We start from the raw sequence: 15,262 nt of genomic DNA on the forward strand, positions 1-15,262 counted from the left end.
CAAGCAGTGAAAAGTATATAAAATTAAGTTGATATTGCCGGGGGGGGGGGGCGGTTCTCCTATGGAGCCTGAGAGTGACCTTATACCCACACAAGTTAACACTATGTCTGAATTCACCTACAGGAATATACTCCTCTGGTACAGAGGTCTTTTTTCTTTGTGCCTAACATAGATACGCATTATTAACACTATATAGTGGTCACATTCCTTTAACAGGAATAATAGTTTTGAAAGCTGGTGCTCAACTCTTGCTATAACAGTGTCCAGAAGTGAGGGAAAAGACGAGAAATTCTGGAAATGTTTTATACTTCTAGTGCACATTTCCTGCAACCCAGCCATTGCTTTACATTGCTGAACTTTGGGGAAGGCGCAGGGATTGAATATATCAGGCGTCCTTCTTATTAGTCCTTCTTATTAGGTTGACAGCACACCAGTATTTAGACTGGTGGTGTTTTTCCAGTAACAATCCCCAATAAGACTTGTAAGTGGGAACTAGAAGAAGATTGGATGAGGGCACACAAGCATGGTGGCCTTATGCTTTGTTAGCAAAATAATGAGGCAAGTGGGGGAGAACCACAAACACAGACTAGGCAAGAAAATAAAATTAAGTTAACATGACAAGGTGGAAAAATCAGACTAAGAGGCCAAAAGAAAATATCAGTGGAGAGAACAAAGATAGGAAGAAGAGTGGCAAATTAAGGGGTCAAAGAAGAAGAGGTAGCACAAGACAGATGTGGCAGAAAATGAGATCACACATTCTGTACTATTCTGAATGGACAAAAGGAGGAAAATAAAATGGCATTGGAGAGCTGAGGAAATAATGGTTTCAAATGATTATTTTATGGTTAAGTAAATGTTATTCATTTTCATCATTTCATGATTGCAATATTACATCATGTATAATCCATCTTTAGCAATCAAATTTCAGGGTTTTCATGTCATCTACCAACTCAGCCTTAAACACTTTTTCAATTCAGATAGTTCATGTTTGTTAGATGAAACTTTATTACCACGTAATCAAGCTGTAAGACACATCTGAGTGCTATAAATGCCTGTATGAATCTCAATTATTTTATCAGGCACTAAGCAGCTCCACCTGCATTTTTACTTGATAAACTTGATAATAAAAGGAAGCCTGCTCAGTGCTACTAAGCAAGATAAAAGTAAAGGCCTTTTTTCATGGATGAGAGAGTAATGTCAGAGCAGAACGTACTTAAGAGGTGACTGATTCAGGGCTTTTAAGATAAGCAGACAGACTGATGAGAACTAGACTGCATTTCATACTATGGAAACAGAAACTAATGTTTGAGATTTATGTCATGGATCACTGACAAGCCTTTTCTATGAAAATAAAATCTGCTCAAAATAGGTCAGCTAATAAATATATAGGACTTCCGTGATTACAGAACAAATTGGTCACTAATTGTGAGGCTTACATTCTATCTAAACTTGCATATAATAATGCTATGCTACTTAGAGGTAACCATCTTCCCACTGAAACAACAAAAGCTCTCTTATCTTTTCTTACATGTACCTGACAGGGCGTAACCATTTAATACTTCAGGTAAAGAATTTCAGGGACCCTCTTCCTCTGATATATATATATATTTCAACCTATTGTATCATAGCAAGATAGTGAGCATTAACTGTGTAGTGCTTCTTTCCCGAAAGACCAGTTGGCGAACTTGTGATCAATACATTGTTTTTCAGTTTGGCTGTAACCTAATATAGATTATTCATATTAATCAGTTCCTTAGCCATGACGTCAGCCATCTCAGATTACCAGATCAACCTTCCAGATAAAGTCCATTGTCTCTGGTCTAATCTGAGTGATGGCTGATCCCCAGGGTCTGAAAACGTGACCACACATTTTTTTAAAAATATTGACAGTAGATCTACTGCCTTACTGACTACAGTTTCTTGAAATAACTCAGCAAAATAATATTTTCCTAACATAGTGTGTTTAGCTAGAAGTGTTCTTAAAGAGTGAACCACCCCCCCTTATAATATTAGAACTTTTCTTTCTCATAATATTAGAACATACAGCCATCCAATGAAGGTAAATGGTGGGAGATTCAGGATAGCAGGGCTCTGACAACCAGATACTGGTGAGCAGCAGAAGGAGTGCTTCTGCCCTCATATCCTGCTTATGGGCATTCCACAGGTATCATCTGGCTGGCCACTGTGGGAAACAGGATGCTGGACCAGATAGGCCTCATAGTATATATATGGTGTGCACCAACCACAAGGGTTAGTTGAGACCCCAATTCAACACTATGGAAAACAGTCTGCCTAAGTCTCAGATGCTTCATGAGCTGCCAAGTTTGGCTTGGGCATCTTTCTGAACCCACTTTGTTCATACACATACCATCTCTACTGGAAAACGAAAAGCCAGTTATAACCCCCCTCCCCTTTTTTGGCAGATGAGGATGAGCCCTGCCAAGTTACAGGCAAATAGGCCAAATGTGATTTTTATTTTTTTTAAGGAAACGTGTAACACCTATTTTATTGGGGGCATAATTAGATGAAAATTGTAAGCAGTGTCACCATTTCTGAAACCTCAGATCCTGCCAGAATTTGAATAGTTGAAATGGTTTTCTCACAAAGGCATTGCGCATAAACCCTAAACTATGGCTTAGCATGACGTGAACAGGCCTTGGATTCTTACACTCTTCTTTTCCTTCAGTGAAGCCACAAGGAAGAAACCGAAAGCTTCCATAGTTCCAATGTGGGTTAAAAAAGAAATTTATTTTCACTGGAGTTTGGTGGGCAATTTATCAAATAACTGAAGCTATGACAAAGGTCCCCTTGGGTAGGAAACCCACTGGATGGGGAAGGGAGAACTAAAAAAGGATTCACTTTCCAAGTAAAACAATTCCCTCTGATTACATGGCTGACCTGTAAGTCTCTGTCTTCTCCCCCTTTCCCCATCACCCTACACTGCTGTTATTTCTAACCTAGAGACATTGCTTGTGTTTTGAGAAGACACTTGGATTCAGGACCTTTTTTTTGTCATCTGAATCACCAAGAGCTTCCTGATTCAACTTGTGCCACCTTAAAACCGATCCCTCCTTGCCTCTGACAGGTCCAAACTTGAGGTAGCCCCACTGCTCTGGGGACTCAGAGTTTGTCCAAATCCAATGCACACCTCTAACATATATCCTGTTGTAATAAACAAATGGCCTCAAGCAGACTTACAGCAAAGCTAAACTATCAAGCAAAATAAATAAAAGCAATACTCAAAGCCTCCAATAAAAAATAAATAAAAGCAATACTCAAAGCCTCCTGCTTTTCTTTCTCGCACCCTCTCACCCCCCCCCCAACAGCTGCTGGAGAAGGGGCAGATGGCTTTTGCCAGAGGTAAACCAATGCCTTGCAGAGATAATAATAATAATAATAATAATAATAATAATAATAATAATAATAATAATTTATTATTTATACCCCGCCCATCTGGCTGGGTTTCCCCAGCCACTCTGGGCGGCTTCCAAAAGAATATTAAAATACAATGATACATCAAACATTAAAAGCTTCCCTAAACAGGGCTGCCTTCAGATGACTTCTAAAAGTCTGGTAGTTGTTGTTCTCTTTGACATCTGGTGGGAGGGCGTTCCACAGGGAGGGCGCCACTACTGAGAAGGCCCTCTGCCTGGTTCCCTGTAACTTGGCTTCTCGTAGTGAGGGAACCGCCAGAAGGCCCTCGGTGCTGGACCTCAGTGTCCGGGTAGAACGATGGAGGTGGAGACGCTCCTTCAGGTATACTGGACCGAGAGCTTTGTTCCTTCCTCCTTCCATCTCTTTGAGTCTCCCTCTTGTTTTTTCCCTTCCTATCCTCCTCCTCTCCTTCTAGGCTTCCCCCAACCACATAAAATTAGGCTAAGGGGCACAGGTGCCCCACCCCTCTTTAGCAATCTTGCAAAATAAACAAGATGTGAATTCAACAAAACCATATTTGAAACTGATGGTCTTGGTTATAGGAACTATATAAATATATATTTTTAAAATTAAGATTACAAATGATAAAAACTGTATTTAAATAACATTTTGCCCATATGTAATATGGGAAAGATTACATAACACAAACCCAAAGAGAAAAATGCAAAAATGAAGAAAGCAGAAAAATAAGCACTGAAATCTGTGAAGAAATTGAGGATGTAAGTACATTGGGGAAGCTACTTCCACCCCTGCCCCACTCTACCCCACCCTTTAATGCCAATCCAGTGCATTTTTGTTATCAGCAAATATGCTATATTTAATTTTTAAAAGCCTTCATGGAATACATAATAATGTGATAATAGTCTTGGAATGATTGCAAAAAGTTGGAAAACTGAGGAAGACAAGGATGAGGTACACAAGAAACTGTACTGAACTACTGCCTTTCTGGAGCATGCTGAACATTTATTATTATTAATTATTATGCCTAAAATATTGCTTTTTCCACAACACTCTCCTAAAGACATCCAGTGGAATATATCCTTCTCACTTTCCCCAAGCTGCCTGTAAGCTATCCTGAAAACTCAGTGCCAGGAAGAATTTGGATCCTTTTAATACACTCCAATCATTGTGGTATTTGGGCACCAGAAACTTGCTGATTTACTTTGTACAATTCTAGTGAAACACTGAAAGGGAAAACCGGCACATCTCCCCTATGATCATATGTGAGATCTCCCTCTTCTATTTGCCCAGCTCACTATGGAGGGATGCATGAGATCTCCTCCAGCTGTAACACTGGAATTGTAGAAGTTGGTCTGCCCTCAATAAGTTGAGTGAGAAAATTCACTTGAGGCTTGCAGTCAGCTGTTTCAACTAGATTCACTATGCTCAGGTTATGTCCCCATCTGGATTTCCCCGTTCCACTTATGATTGCAGGCTACCTTTCCATAATACTATAGCAACAACTATAGTTCTGTTCTGTTTTTCAGAGCACTTCAAAAATATAACTGTCCCAACCCTAGTACTGAATATATGGTACTGTTTTTATAGATTTTTTAGTGAATGTGATGAATGCTCTGTACTCACTCTGGCACTCTATGAACTGGTGAATAAAAGTGCAGTCCCCTCCACTCTTTGAAAGAAAGTGCTCTAGTAAAGAAAGAAACACCTTTTAAGTTCATATCTCCATCTTTTTGAGGGCTCATGACAAAATGTATAAGCCTCACAGACATCAGGGAAGGGAGGAGAATTTTTCACTAAAAGGCACAAGAAAGAAAAGGGGAGACACACACCCTCAAATCCAAAGGAAAAGGACCAGTGTACTATAGAATATATTGAAGGTGTAAATATACAAATCTGCATGTTTACATCTTCAAAATTTACAAGCCTCACAATTTATATTAATGTACGTTACTACCGGTGAAAATTAACCTATACCAAATCCAGATTGTATCAACAAGGCACTTTCTGTTGTAATACAAATACCTTTAGATTTAAACATTTTAAAATTGTTACCCAACTCAGAAATTGGACACAATTTTAAACTACCTTCAAATTACTAGGTCTCAACAGCTGGACTTGATTCATAACATACAGTAATTTGTGAAGTTGGGTATGGTTAAAGTAAATAGCTGGAAAGGATTATACCTGTTGTTTAAGAGTTGTAGTTAAAAGGATATTTTCAGACAGTTCCTCGAAATAGCTTTCATCTCACTAATGTCTTACACAGGGGTGATAAACCCTCATTTTGAGGGCTTGACATGGTCCCCAAAGCAAAATTTCCTGACCCCACTGACTATGGCATCAGGAACAAATAAATATATAAAGTAGTGCACTAGGGTGGGTGCCGCCCAGTGTCCTGATGGGGATGGGAATTGATCATCTCTAGTAATCAGATCAATCGTTTAATGAGAAGTGGGGTTGTGTGCCTGTGTGTATATCTGCCTGCATGTGTGCACACACGCATATGAGTATCTGTATGCAAGAGTGTGGTATGCCCCATGGAAGACTGGCCATGGGTGAATGTGTCCCTTGGGCCAAAAAATGTTAGCCACCCCAGTCTAACAGGTTAAAATTTCTAATCAGTTTAATCTGTATTATATACATTTTCCAAAGAAGCTGTTAAAGTGCCATTTTAGTCAGAAAGGAAAAAATAAGACCATCAAGTTTGTTTGGTTCAGAAATAATTATTTATCTAATGCCCCCTGCCACCATAGAATTTCGTTAGTGAGTGAGGATTCTAGTCTGGTTTCCCATGCCCAAATCAAATAGTTGCCATTTCGCCATCCAGACCTCAATGTATATGCATACTGTACATTGTCAAAGGCTTTTGCAAACCTCAAAACAAATGTTGCTTCTGCACATTTAAGCTTTGAAACAAAACTGAGTCCATTTGAACAGCATTATCAACTGCATATCTAGGATCGGACAACAGGTCTCTCAGTGTCCCACAAAGGGGCCCCATAATCATTTACTCTGGTGATGGGGGCGGCCCTCTTTCCCTGTGATAGGAAAGCAGCAGCCCTCAAAAGAATCTGTCCTGACAGTGGGGCAAAGCTCCCATGTAAGATGATGTGCACAGTGCGGGGAGCAGATGTTGTGTAAATGACTGAGAAGAGAATGGCATCATCCATGCTACCTAGGGCAGAATCACAAGGGAACTGCCAGATTACAAAAAGTGGAACCTGAAGAGTGGGAGAAGTTTTGAGAAGCAATAAGTCCCACTCCGTTCACAGAAAAAGAGTAACAGTACAAGACCCTGCACTATTACAGGTCTATGAGAAGACTGGATTGGGCAAGCCCAGGTCCGTGTTCATGGATGAATGGTAGTCTCATCTGTTTTCTTGTGAAAGCTCTGAAACTCAGGCTACCAAAGATAAAGAAAAAATGATATAGTGCAAAAGAATTTGTTAGGGAAACTGAGCTGGTTGTGGGAAGCAAGGAAACAGTATAGCAGAAGGAGATTCTGTTGAGCAAACCGAAGAAAAATGTGAATATCAAGGTTCAAGTAAAGTTAGGTACTACAAGAGAGGAAAGTTTGGGAAGGGAATACTGGCAGTACGAAAGTAAAAGAATAAGTGGATCTGCCTGACAAAGGCCTAAAGAGCAAACTGTAAGCAATGAGCCCTTGTGAGTAGAAACATTACCAGATCTTTATCACTTGGTAACTCACTAAACATCCTGCCTTCTGAGACTGTGGATTTTTGGTCAACAAAGCTGTGGAAGAAAGCTCCACAAAAGGAATAGTTAATAAGAGCTACTGCTTGTCAATTGCAAGTAAAACATATCTCCACAGAGATCATACAATATGATAAATGTGATGCGTGACAGCAATAACTTGTGCCTGGTTTGGACGTAAAAGGAACCAGAGTTTGGGGGATTGCCATAAAATACCACCCTCCCACTTTCGAATGCAAATTCCAGCCACCCTCTTCAAACTGGGTTCCACATTTAATATTATCTTTTTGACAACTGTGATTACAATGAAACCAAGGCATGCTCCAAAACTCATTTTGAGACCCTGTTTTCAATCAGGTTCTCAAAATAGGTAGAGTTAAACACCAGGATTAATTGTAACTAGAGTTAACACTGGTCACAGAAGACCAAACTAGATAAAAGGAGGCAGTGGGAATTTGCATGCAAGAAGAGAGGAGGAATGGAATCCTGCAGTCCAATCCTGATCTTGATTCCAGTGTTAGGTTCTAACTGGGTTCTGTTCTGATCACTACGGCTGGTGAGGCAAGCCTCTAGTCTGTTTTAAACATGTCTTGCTTCTTTAGATGTGGCAGTGCAACAGAGTAAATTACATAGAAAGCTACAGGTGTCCAAAAGGGTCCTCTGCATTCCTCAGATCCTAAGAGGGAAGTTAAGCATTTCAAAAGAAATGAGAACATTGTGTGTACTAATGTTGAAGGATAAGTTAGGAAGTGATCGTGCTTGCAAATTTAGCATCTTAAGATGTGAAAAGCAGGAACATTTTAGAGTTAATTGGCAAGCAAAGCAAAAGATTTCTAGGGCTGCGATCCTATACATGCTTACCTGGGAGAAAGTCATATTAAACTCATTGGGATTCCTTTTGAACAGGCAGGTATAAGATTGCCCTGCAAATTAACTTGGGCACCCTTATCCATTTTGGAACATACTACATTAATAGTACCCTGCAAAGGACGACTGAAGTTTTTATCATTTTGATTTATTTTGAGGCAGAAACTTGACTTGTTTTTTTAAAAGTCTCCAACCATCATCAAACTTGAAGAGCCATTGGCATTATTGTCCTGAACTGCCATGTTGATGTATCTGCTTTTATTACTGTAATTATTTTCCTACAGTGGATAGATATATTATACTGATCTACTCTGTTACTAAAGTCTCACTAGTATTGAAAACTTCATGCTCCGGCTGATAGTAGCGTATCCATGCAAAGGAATGTCTAAAAATACAAAATTTAGAAGCCAACACCAAGTGTTTCTTCAGTAATATTTTAACTTACTTTTTGTTGTAAAAATTAGAAAAAAATATTAACACAAAACAAGCAAATAACCAAAAATAAGCTCAAAATTAAAACCACCACCACAAAAAAGGCAGTCATTAAAGATACTCTACCTTTTTCAGCGCTCCCATTAATTTTAGGAATGAAGTCATCAACTTGTATGCCTAGAATTAACAAAGGGTATTAATTCTGAATAAGCAAAGTATTCTGTAAATATGGGTACTGACTTTCTATATTGCTTAGGACTGATTAGAAGCAGAGGCACTCCATTTTCAGGTGGCAAAAGTGAGCTGGGCATTTGGGCTATTATGGGGGTTAAATTTCAAGGGCAGGGTTGCAAATCTCACCAGGTCTTCCCTAGCTCCTTATGGACCAACATTTTCAGTTGCTCAGAATGTCCTCAGAATGAGTGCCATTGTGAGGGGCATCTGATGAAAGAACCTTGCCCTCCTCACTGGCAGCCACCACTCATCATGCCCCCGAATGCTCCTTTGGATAACACTCATTCTGAGGGTATTCTAGGGCGTTTCAGTTCATGACTGTAGTTACAAGAACATGGGAGCAGCACTGGTGAGTTTCAGGCCCCCTGCCCTTGACATTCAGGAACAAAGGAAGCTGCCTTTTACCAAAGGAAACCAGTTGTCCATCCAGCCCAGTGCCAGTCAATTTCACAGATTGTCAGTCGCTCTCTAAGGACCTTTTGCATGCAAAGCATATGCTATGGTCACCCCCTGAGGTATTTGCCCCACCTCTCACAAAATGCAGTTCAGTTTTGCTACCCAGTTCAGTCAGGAACCTTCCACTAAATATGGGCCAAGCTTCTGAAACCTCTATTAATACGTTATCCTTCAAGCTACTGGAAAATAAGAAATAATCTCAATTTCCCTCCTTTGAGCAACAGAGTTCGTCACATATCACAAGTGCCAAAATCAATATACCATCCCAAAAAAATTGTTAATGATGTCATAATTCTTCCTTAACTGCATCACTAGAATTGAAAAGTTGCAATAGTCAAGTTCACCTTTTGTGTTGGGACTTTTAAAAAACAGTGCCCTCTACTGGTATTTTCTTGAAACCATGGTTTATCAATAATCTAGAAAATAAACTATAATAAAACTAAAGGCATCGTTTTCAAACATTCTTACAGTCTGTGATCTATAGCTCATTTAACTGCTTTGCACAATAGGGGTACAATTTAATAATCAAATTTCAACATTAAGCAAAATACTTTAACATCAGACCTACCTAAGCTGTTGTGTTCTTTAAGAGCTTTCTCCTGAAGATGTTCTAACCGGACTGCAAACAGAATTCCAAAAAAACATATATTTCACAGTTTTAAAGAAAAAAATTATGATAAAAACATGTTTGGACTACTGGACTGACCTTGTAAAGCAGTTAGCCGTTCATTGGTGAAGTCATTATCTGCTTGCAAAGCCTCTATTTTTGCTTGAAGCTCTTGCTCTCTCTCTTCCATCTCTTCTATTTTGTGCTGCAATTCCTTTTTCTCAGCCTGTCCCTTTTGCTGGATTTCTTCTTGTCTCCCTTCAGCTGCCTGTTCAACACCATGAAAAACAACCCACAGATCAGTACATATGGATGGCAATTCCAGAAAAAGAATGAATGCAAAAGTCATGTTAGTTCTGGAACCAAAACGTGCGGTTAGAAAGGCCGACTGTACCTTTAGTTTGTCAGTGAGATCTTTAATTTCATTTACAGCTCCGTTGTATTTGTTGGCCAATTCCCGCAATTCTTCCTGAGTCCGTTCGTTCATTTCTTTCAAGTGAGTACATTCATCTTCGGTGTTGCTTAAGCTTCGCTGTGAGAAGAAAAATTGCACAATGAAGCCAAAAATCTATTGAAACCAGAAACTTTTATGTTACTCTGTTTTTAAGATTTATTATAACTGCGCAATGTATGAGAATTATAGCAACCATTTGCCAGAGAAATGTGCCAGACATCACTCCAATGGCTCTGCTGAGACAGGCCAGCCCCATCAGGCCTCCTCTCCTGCAACTGGGGACAGCCATTCCAGAAGTAGGGGAGCTGGGAAGCAGAGCTCACTACATCAGCTCTGCTATGGCAAGCCAGCTCCATCAGGAATCTCCTTCCACAGCTGGTCATTATAGGAACAACTGTTTAGAAACTGGTGCCTGCATTTTCATTTCCTTCTTCCCTCCCTATCCCTTTCCCCTTGGGTGTAGTGCTGTTTTAAAATTTGCTTTGATTGTATGTAAGCTGCTCTGGGAGTCTTTTTGGCTGAAGAGTGGAGTACAAGTGCTCTAAATAAATAAATAAAATTACTCAAAACATTATTTTGCTTAAGCATGCTGCCCTTGCCCTCTCCCCAATCCCTGCGGCATTCCCTCCAATCTGTTCTAAGGGTGATGCACGGGAATATCTGCTGCACAAGCAGAAGACATTGTGCAAGCTCTGTGTCTCCATTGGATTCAATCCTACTCTTCTAATCCTAAATACAAGGGGCAATCAGCCTGAGTACAGTTTAATTTTGAACGGAGGTGTGCATAGTGTGGATTCAACTTTAATCAAAATAGCCCCGCCATTTTATGATCTTTATGCATATGCAATTTTATGGGTTTTTAAAAAAATAAAAAATAAAGTGACAGTTCAAGTCATTAGTACGAGCATACAAAACAAAACCTGGACACATACCTGAGAAAAATGCACAAGTCAGATACATACATTCCAAAGAAGAGTTGTTTGAGCAGAGAGAAAATACCTCCCTAACTTTGCAAGATAAAGCCCTACTTTAAAAAGGGTTAAATCTCAGAGTCAGGAAATAAATCTCAAGACAAGCAAAAAACAGCAAATAATAATAAAAATGTTGACATATTGATGTTTTATTTTCATGGTATGGTGGCAAAACCCCAGTTTCAGGAACATGGCTAAAATGCAAATGATAAATACCTCCACTTCAGAGAGTTTTCTGACCACTTCAATTTTTTCCTGAAGGACCCGCCTCAAGGACTCTTTGGCAGTTGTCTCATAGTTATGCTTGTCTTCCTGTAATGCTATAAGCTCCTTTCGCAAACTATCTTCTGTTTGATTCTATAAGCAGAAATGCAACATGGTGGAAATCTTAAAGCCACATGCTCATATTACCATTTACAGCAGTATTACATTTAGTTACGAAAATATTTCATCCATTTTAGGACTTCACTAGGGTTTTATCCTAGGAAATTTGGTATTCCATTAAAAGTTCCCCACCTTGTCCCTCATGATGTCTGAAACATTCTTACCCTTTTCCAAATGCTACATTGTCTGCCATTCTTGACAGATTTACTTCTGAGAAGTCATGTCAATATACCATTTCAAACTGAAGCTACTACGCTTGTGCTATGCAAAATTCTAAGGTTTTATTCCTCATTAAAAAGAAAAAAGAAAAGGGGGGATGTTCCAGGGATGTAAGAGAGAGGTGCAGGCATAACACTGACTCCTTAACCATAGTTAGTGGCCAGGAGCTAACTTTGGAAATGCATACTCCCTTCCTTTTCAGGAACTACTGTCAAACCTCGGCTCCCAAACAGCTCCATTTTTGAACGATTCAGCTCCCGAACGCCAAAAATGCGGAAGGAAATGCTCCAGTCTTCAAACGTTTTTTGGAAGCTGAACGTCCGACATAGTTTCCGCTAAGCGCAGGAAGATCTTGCAACCAATCAGAAGCCATGATTCGGTTGTCGAATGTTTCAGAAGCTGAACGGGCTTCCGGAACGGATTATGTTCGACAACCGAGGTTTGACTGTATTAAAGACACATGCATATGTAAACTATGGTTAAAGAAACATCAGCAGAGACCTTAACTGCAAGGTCTCTGCTGATGTTTGCTTAACTGCAGATAACACTAACCAAGGCTCCAGCTTAATCAGGATTTAAATCAAGCATTACAATGTAATTTTAGACCTTGGTTAAGCAAGAATCGTATTAACATTTACCATACTAAAGCTTATGTTTCACTTAGTTCTTAAGGCAAAATGAAGCAGGTAATTCACTGCTGAGGAAGGAAGGGGGAAGAGAATATGCTACCATAGCAGGTGCCCAAGCTCTTAACCAATGTTAAGATGATGAAAATGCTACATTTGCAGCAGCCCAGATCTGTGAAGCAGAATTTGAGAAAACATGCAGTGAAACCACAGAAAGCAAAGTGGAGTTACAGGATTCTGTGAGATGGTTACATCTCTCTTAATGCCTCTGCATTTTTTCTTTCTTTTCCCATTCATCTGTGGTAATTCTTGGATACAAATGAGGCCCAGAAAGGTGTACAAAGTCTCTGGATAGGCCTGCTCATAAAATCCTGCCTCACACAGCTAAGCCACTAGTTGACACCAAAGATCTTTGGCTATCTCACGTTGATTATCAAAAACTACTCTGCTCTGGCTATTTTAAGAAAGCACTGAATGACTATCCCAGATAAGCTCTCCCTGCTCTCATGGCTGCAGTGAAAATAACACTTCATGCACAGATTGCAGAGTATAAAGTCTGCATATAAAGCAGTCATTTAACTTGATAATTTTATATCATAACTTAGAATTGTTTTAATGTGAATCAGTCAACACTGCTTTTGAGGAACAAAGATTAAAATAACTTATCTAATCAGAGTATAATGCACACTAAATTTAAATATTTATTTAAATATATAAATTTAAATATTTATTTAAATATATAAATTTAAATATTTATTTAAATCATGGATACTTTAAATAATGGATAATTTAATTATTTATCCAAATAATGGATATAGTGGTACCCTGGTTCCCAAAATGGCTTAGTTGACAAACAAATCAGCTCCCGAACGCCACAAACCCAGAAGTGTTCCAGTTTGTGAACATTTTTGGAAGCCTAACGTCTGTTTCAGCTGTTGACATTATTTCTGGGGCCAATCAGCCAATCAGAAGCCATGCCTTGGTTTGCGAACGTTTTGGAAGTCGAACGAACTTCTAGAATGGATTGAGTTCGAGAACCAAGGTACCACTGTACTCTGGTTTTATGAGCCACTCAAGGTGGCTTACGTTTAAATGGAGCTTCATCCTAAAAACAATAAACTGAACATGAAAACAGAAGGAACACAGAGTAGCAAGACGACACACATTTTTTCAGCACTAACATGATCGTGGTACTGCCACACTGAATGGAAATGGCTACTGGCTTAGAATGCTTTTAAAATGTCAACCAGGACAAATTTCATTATACAGTCAGAGACCCAATAAAAACAAATGCCAAAATCATACAATTCCTTGAGTACACAGAGTTCATTTCCTCCCCCTGTTACTGGCTTCTAGGTATCATTGCTACATGAAACCTCCATGTCTAGAGGAAGTATGTCACTAAATTTAAAGGTGATGAGGGGAGGTGGCAACAGTGGAGCAAATGGTTCCCTGCCCTGCTTGTAGGCTTCCTGTTAACATGTGCATGGTCACTGTGAGAAACAGGATGTTGACCTAGGTGGACCTTTGACCTGATCCAGAAAGGCTCCCTCTTATATTTGCTAAACAAATAATACATGTTTTGATATTATCAAGTACTCCAAGTTCTCAAACTCTAAATCCAAGCAAACTACCTACTTTTGAACATGCTTGTAGTTGGTTTCCCATAACCTCTAACCTTGATAGTAGTCTATCTTCATCTATCAAAGCCTGTTAGAAAGAAATTCAAGCACATTCGTAATACAGTAAAAACACACAGTGAGTATTTAAGAAGAACGTGGGGTTTATGCAATACTTTACTACCGGGAAAGCCAAGTGGTGTCCTCCAGATGTTGTTTGACTCCAACTCCCATTGCCCCTAACCACTGGCCACGCTTTACAGCATTGCTAACTACACTTCAGATTAGTTCACAGTAATCTATAGTTATGACAGATAAGTAGGTGCACTATCTGAAAAGGTCCAAAATCAACATCACACAAAATACCTGCCAACTAGTATCTGATGCCTCTTGTGTGACAGCAAGCAATCGCTGCAAGGTGGCCAATTTCTGTTCCAACATTTGTTCCCTATGTAAGGCTTCCTGCATTGAATAACAACCAAAAAATTCCTATTAGTACAACACAGTAGCAATACATATCGGCACTTACAAAGTAGAGTTAAATGGTTTAAAAGGGTGAGAGATTTCAACACACTGTCTTTTGTACCTCAGTGTTTATAACTAGATACGATTATTTTGGCTGAGTTGAGACATCAATGAACTCTGGTTCCCATATATGTTAGAACGTGCTCTGGCCTCTTACAGATGCTGGGGCCCATCTCACTGTAAGCTTTGTATGAGTTATAAAGACAAAAACACTTCAAGGACTACTTCTGTTTCAAGGAAAAGAAAGCAGCTCAGCAGCTATCAAAGTTCAAAGAAACTGAAAGAACAAGGCCAATTTCTCACCAAAATGTTCAAAGTTATATTTACCGAAAACCACTAGGTGGCATACTTTACCCTTCTTTTTTAAAAGGGCTTGGTAGTCAATAGGAATACAGGCAACCCCCGATTACACAGTGGTTGTGTTTCAAGTAACCACGCACATACATGAAACCATGTATAATTGGAGCACCCATTGGAAAAGCCTGCAAACACCCTCTAAACCTCTGGAAACCCTAGAAAAACCCTTTGAAAAACCAGCAGCCCAGTACCAGATGGGCAGAAATGGTGGCCATGGTGGCACTCAGTCTTCCTCATTGCTAGAGGACGATTTTCAATAAACAAGTGGGGTAGACCAGTACCCCAAGGTGCTCGGCTGTGGGCCAGATTCACTGGGTAGGGCTGGTGGTGTCTTGCAGAGGAACATGGTGATGGGCAGCTGGTGCTTCTGTCTCTTCAGCTGGTCAGGGCACACTTGGGCA

At 39.6% G+C, this 15,262-nt stretch overlaps 1 protein-coding gene across 17 annotated transcripts in view; it reads right to left on the minus strand.

Annotated features, from left to right (window-relative positions):
• SLMAP (sarcolemma associated protein) overlaps positions 1-15,262 on the minus strand; it is an 89,288-nt gene that overhangs the window by 25,144 nt on the left and 48,882 nt on the right. For 10 of the 17 annotated variants that reach the window (XM_081184063.1, XM_081184070.1, XM_081184071.1 and 7 more), the window contains exons 7-14: positions 14,346-14,441; positions 13,999-14,070; positions 11,348-11,488; positions 10,101-10,238; positions 9,806-9,974; positions 9,668-9,718; positions 8,536-8,586; positions 5,020-5,082 (exon numbers count right to left, since the gene is read on the minus strand). In XM_081184063.1, the coding sequence (XP_081040189.1) occupies positions 5,020-5,082; positions 8,536-8,586; positions 9,668-9,718; positions 9,806-9,974; positions 10,101-10,238; positions 11,348-11,488; positions 13,999-14,070; positions 14,346-14,441 (781 nt within the window). The remainder of the gene's footprint in view (positions 1-5,019; positions 5,083-8,535; positions 8,587-9,667; positions 9,719-9,805; positions 9,975-10,100; positions 10,239-11,347; positions 11,489-13,998; positions 14,071-14,345; positions 14,442-15,262) is intronic. The other 7 variants (XM_081184064.1, XM_081184058.1, XM_081184072.1 and 4 more) reach the window with 3 other exon arrangements.

This window comes from Podarcis bocagei (assembly GCF_964188305.1).
Source record: "Podarcis bocagei genome assembly, chromosome: 2".
Classification (NCBI taxonomy): Eukaryota; Metazoa; Chordata; class Lepidosauria; order Squamata; family Lacertidae; genus Podarcis; species Podarcis bocagei.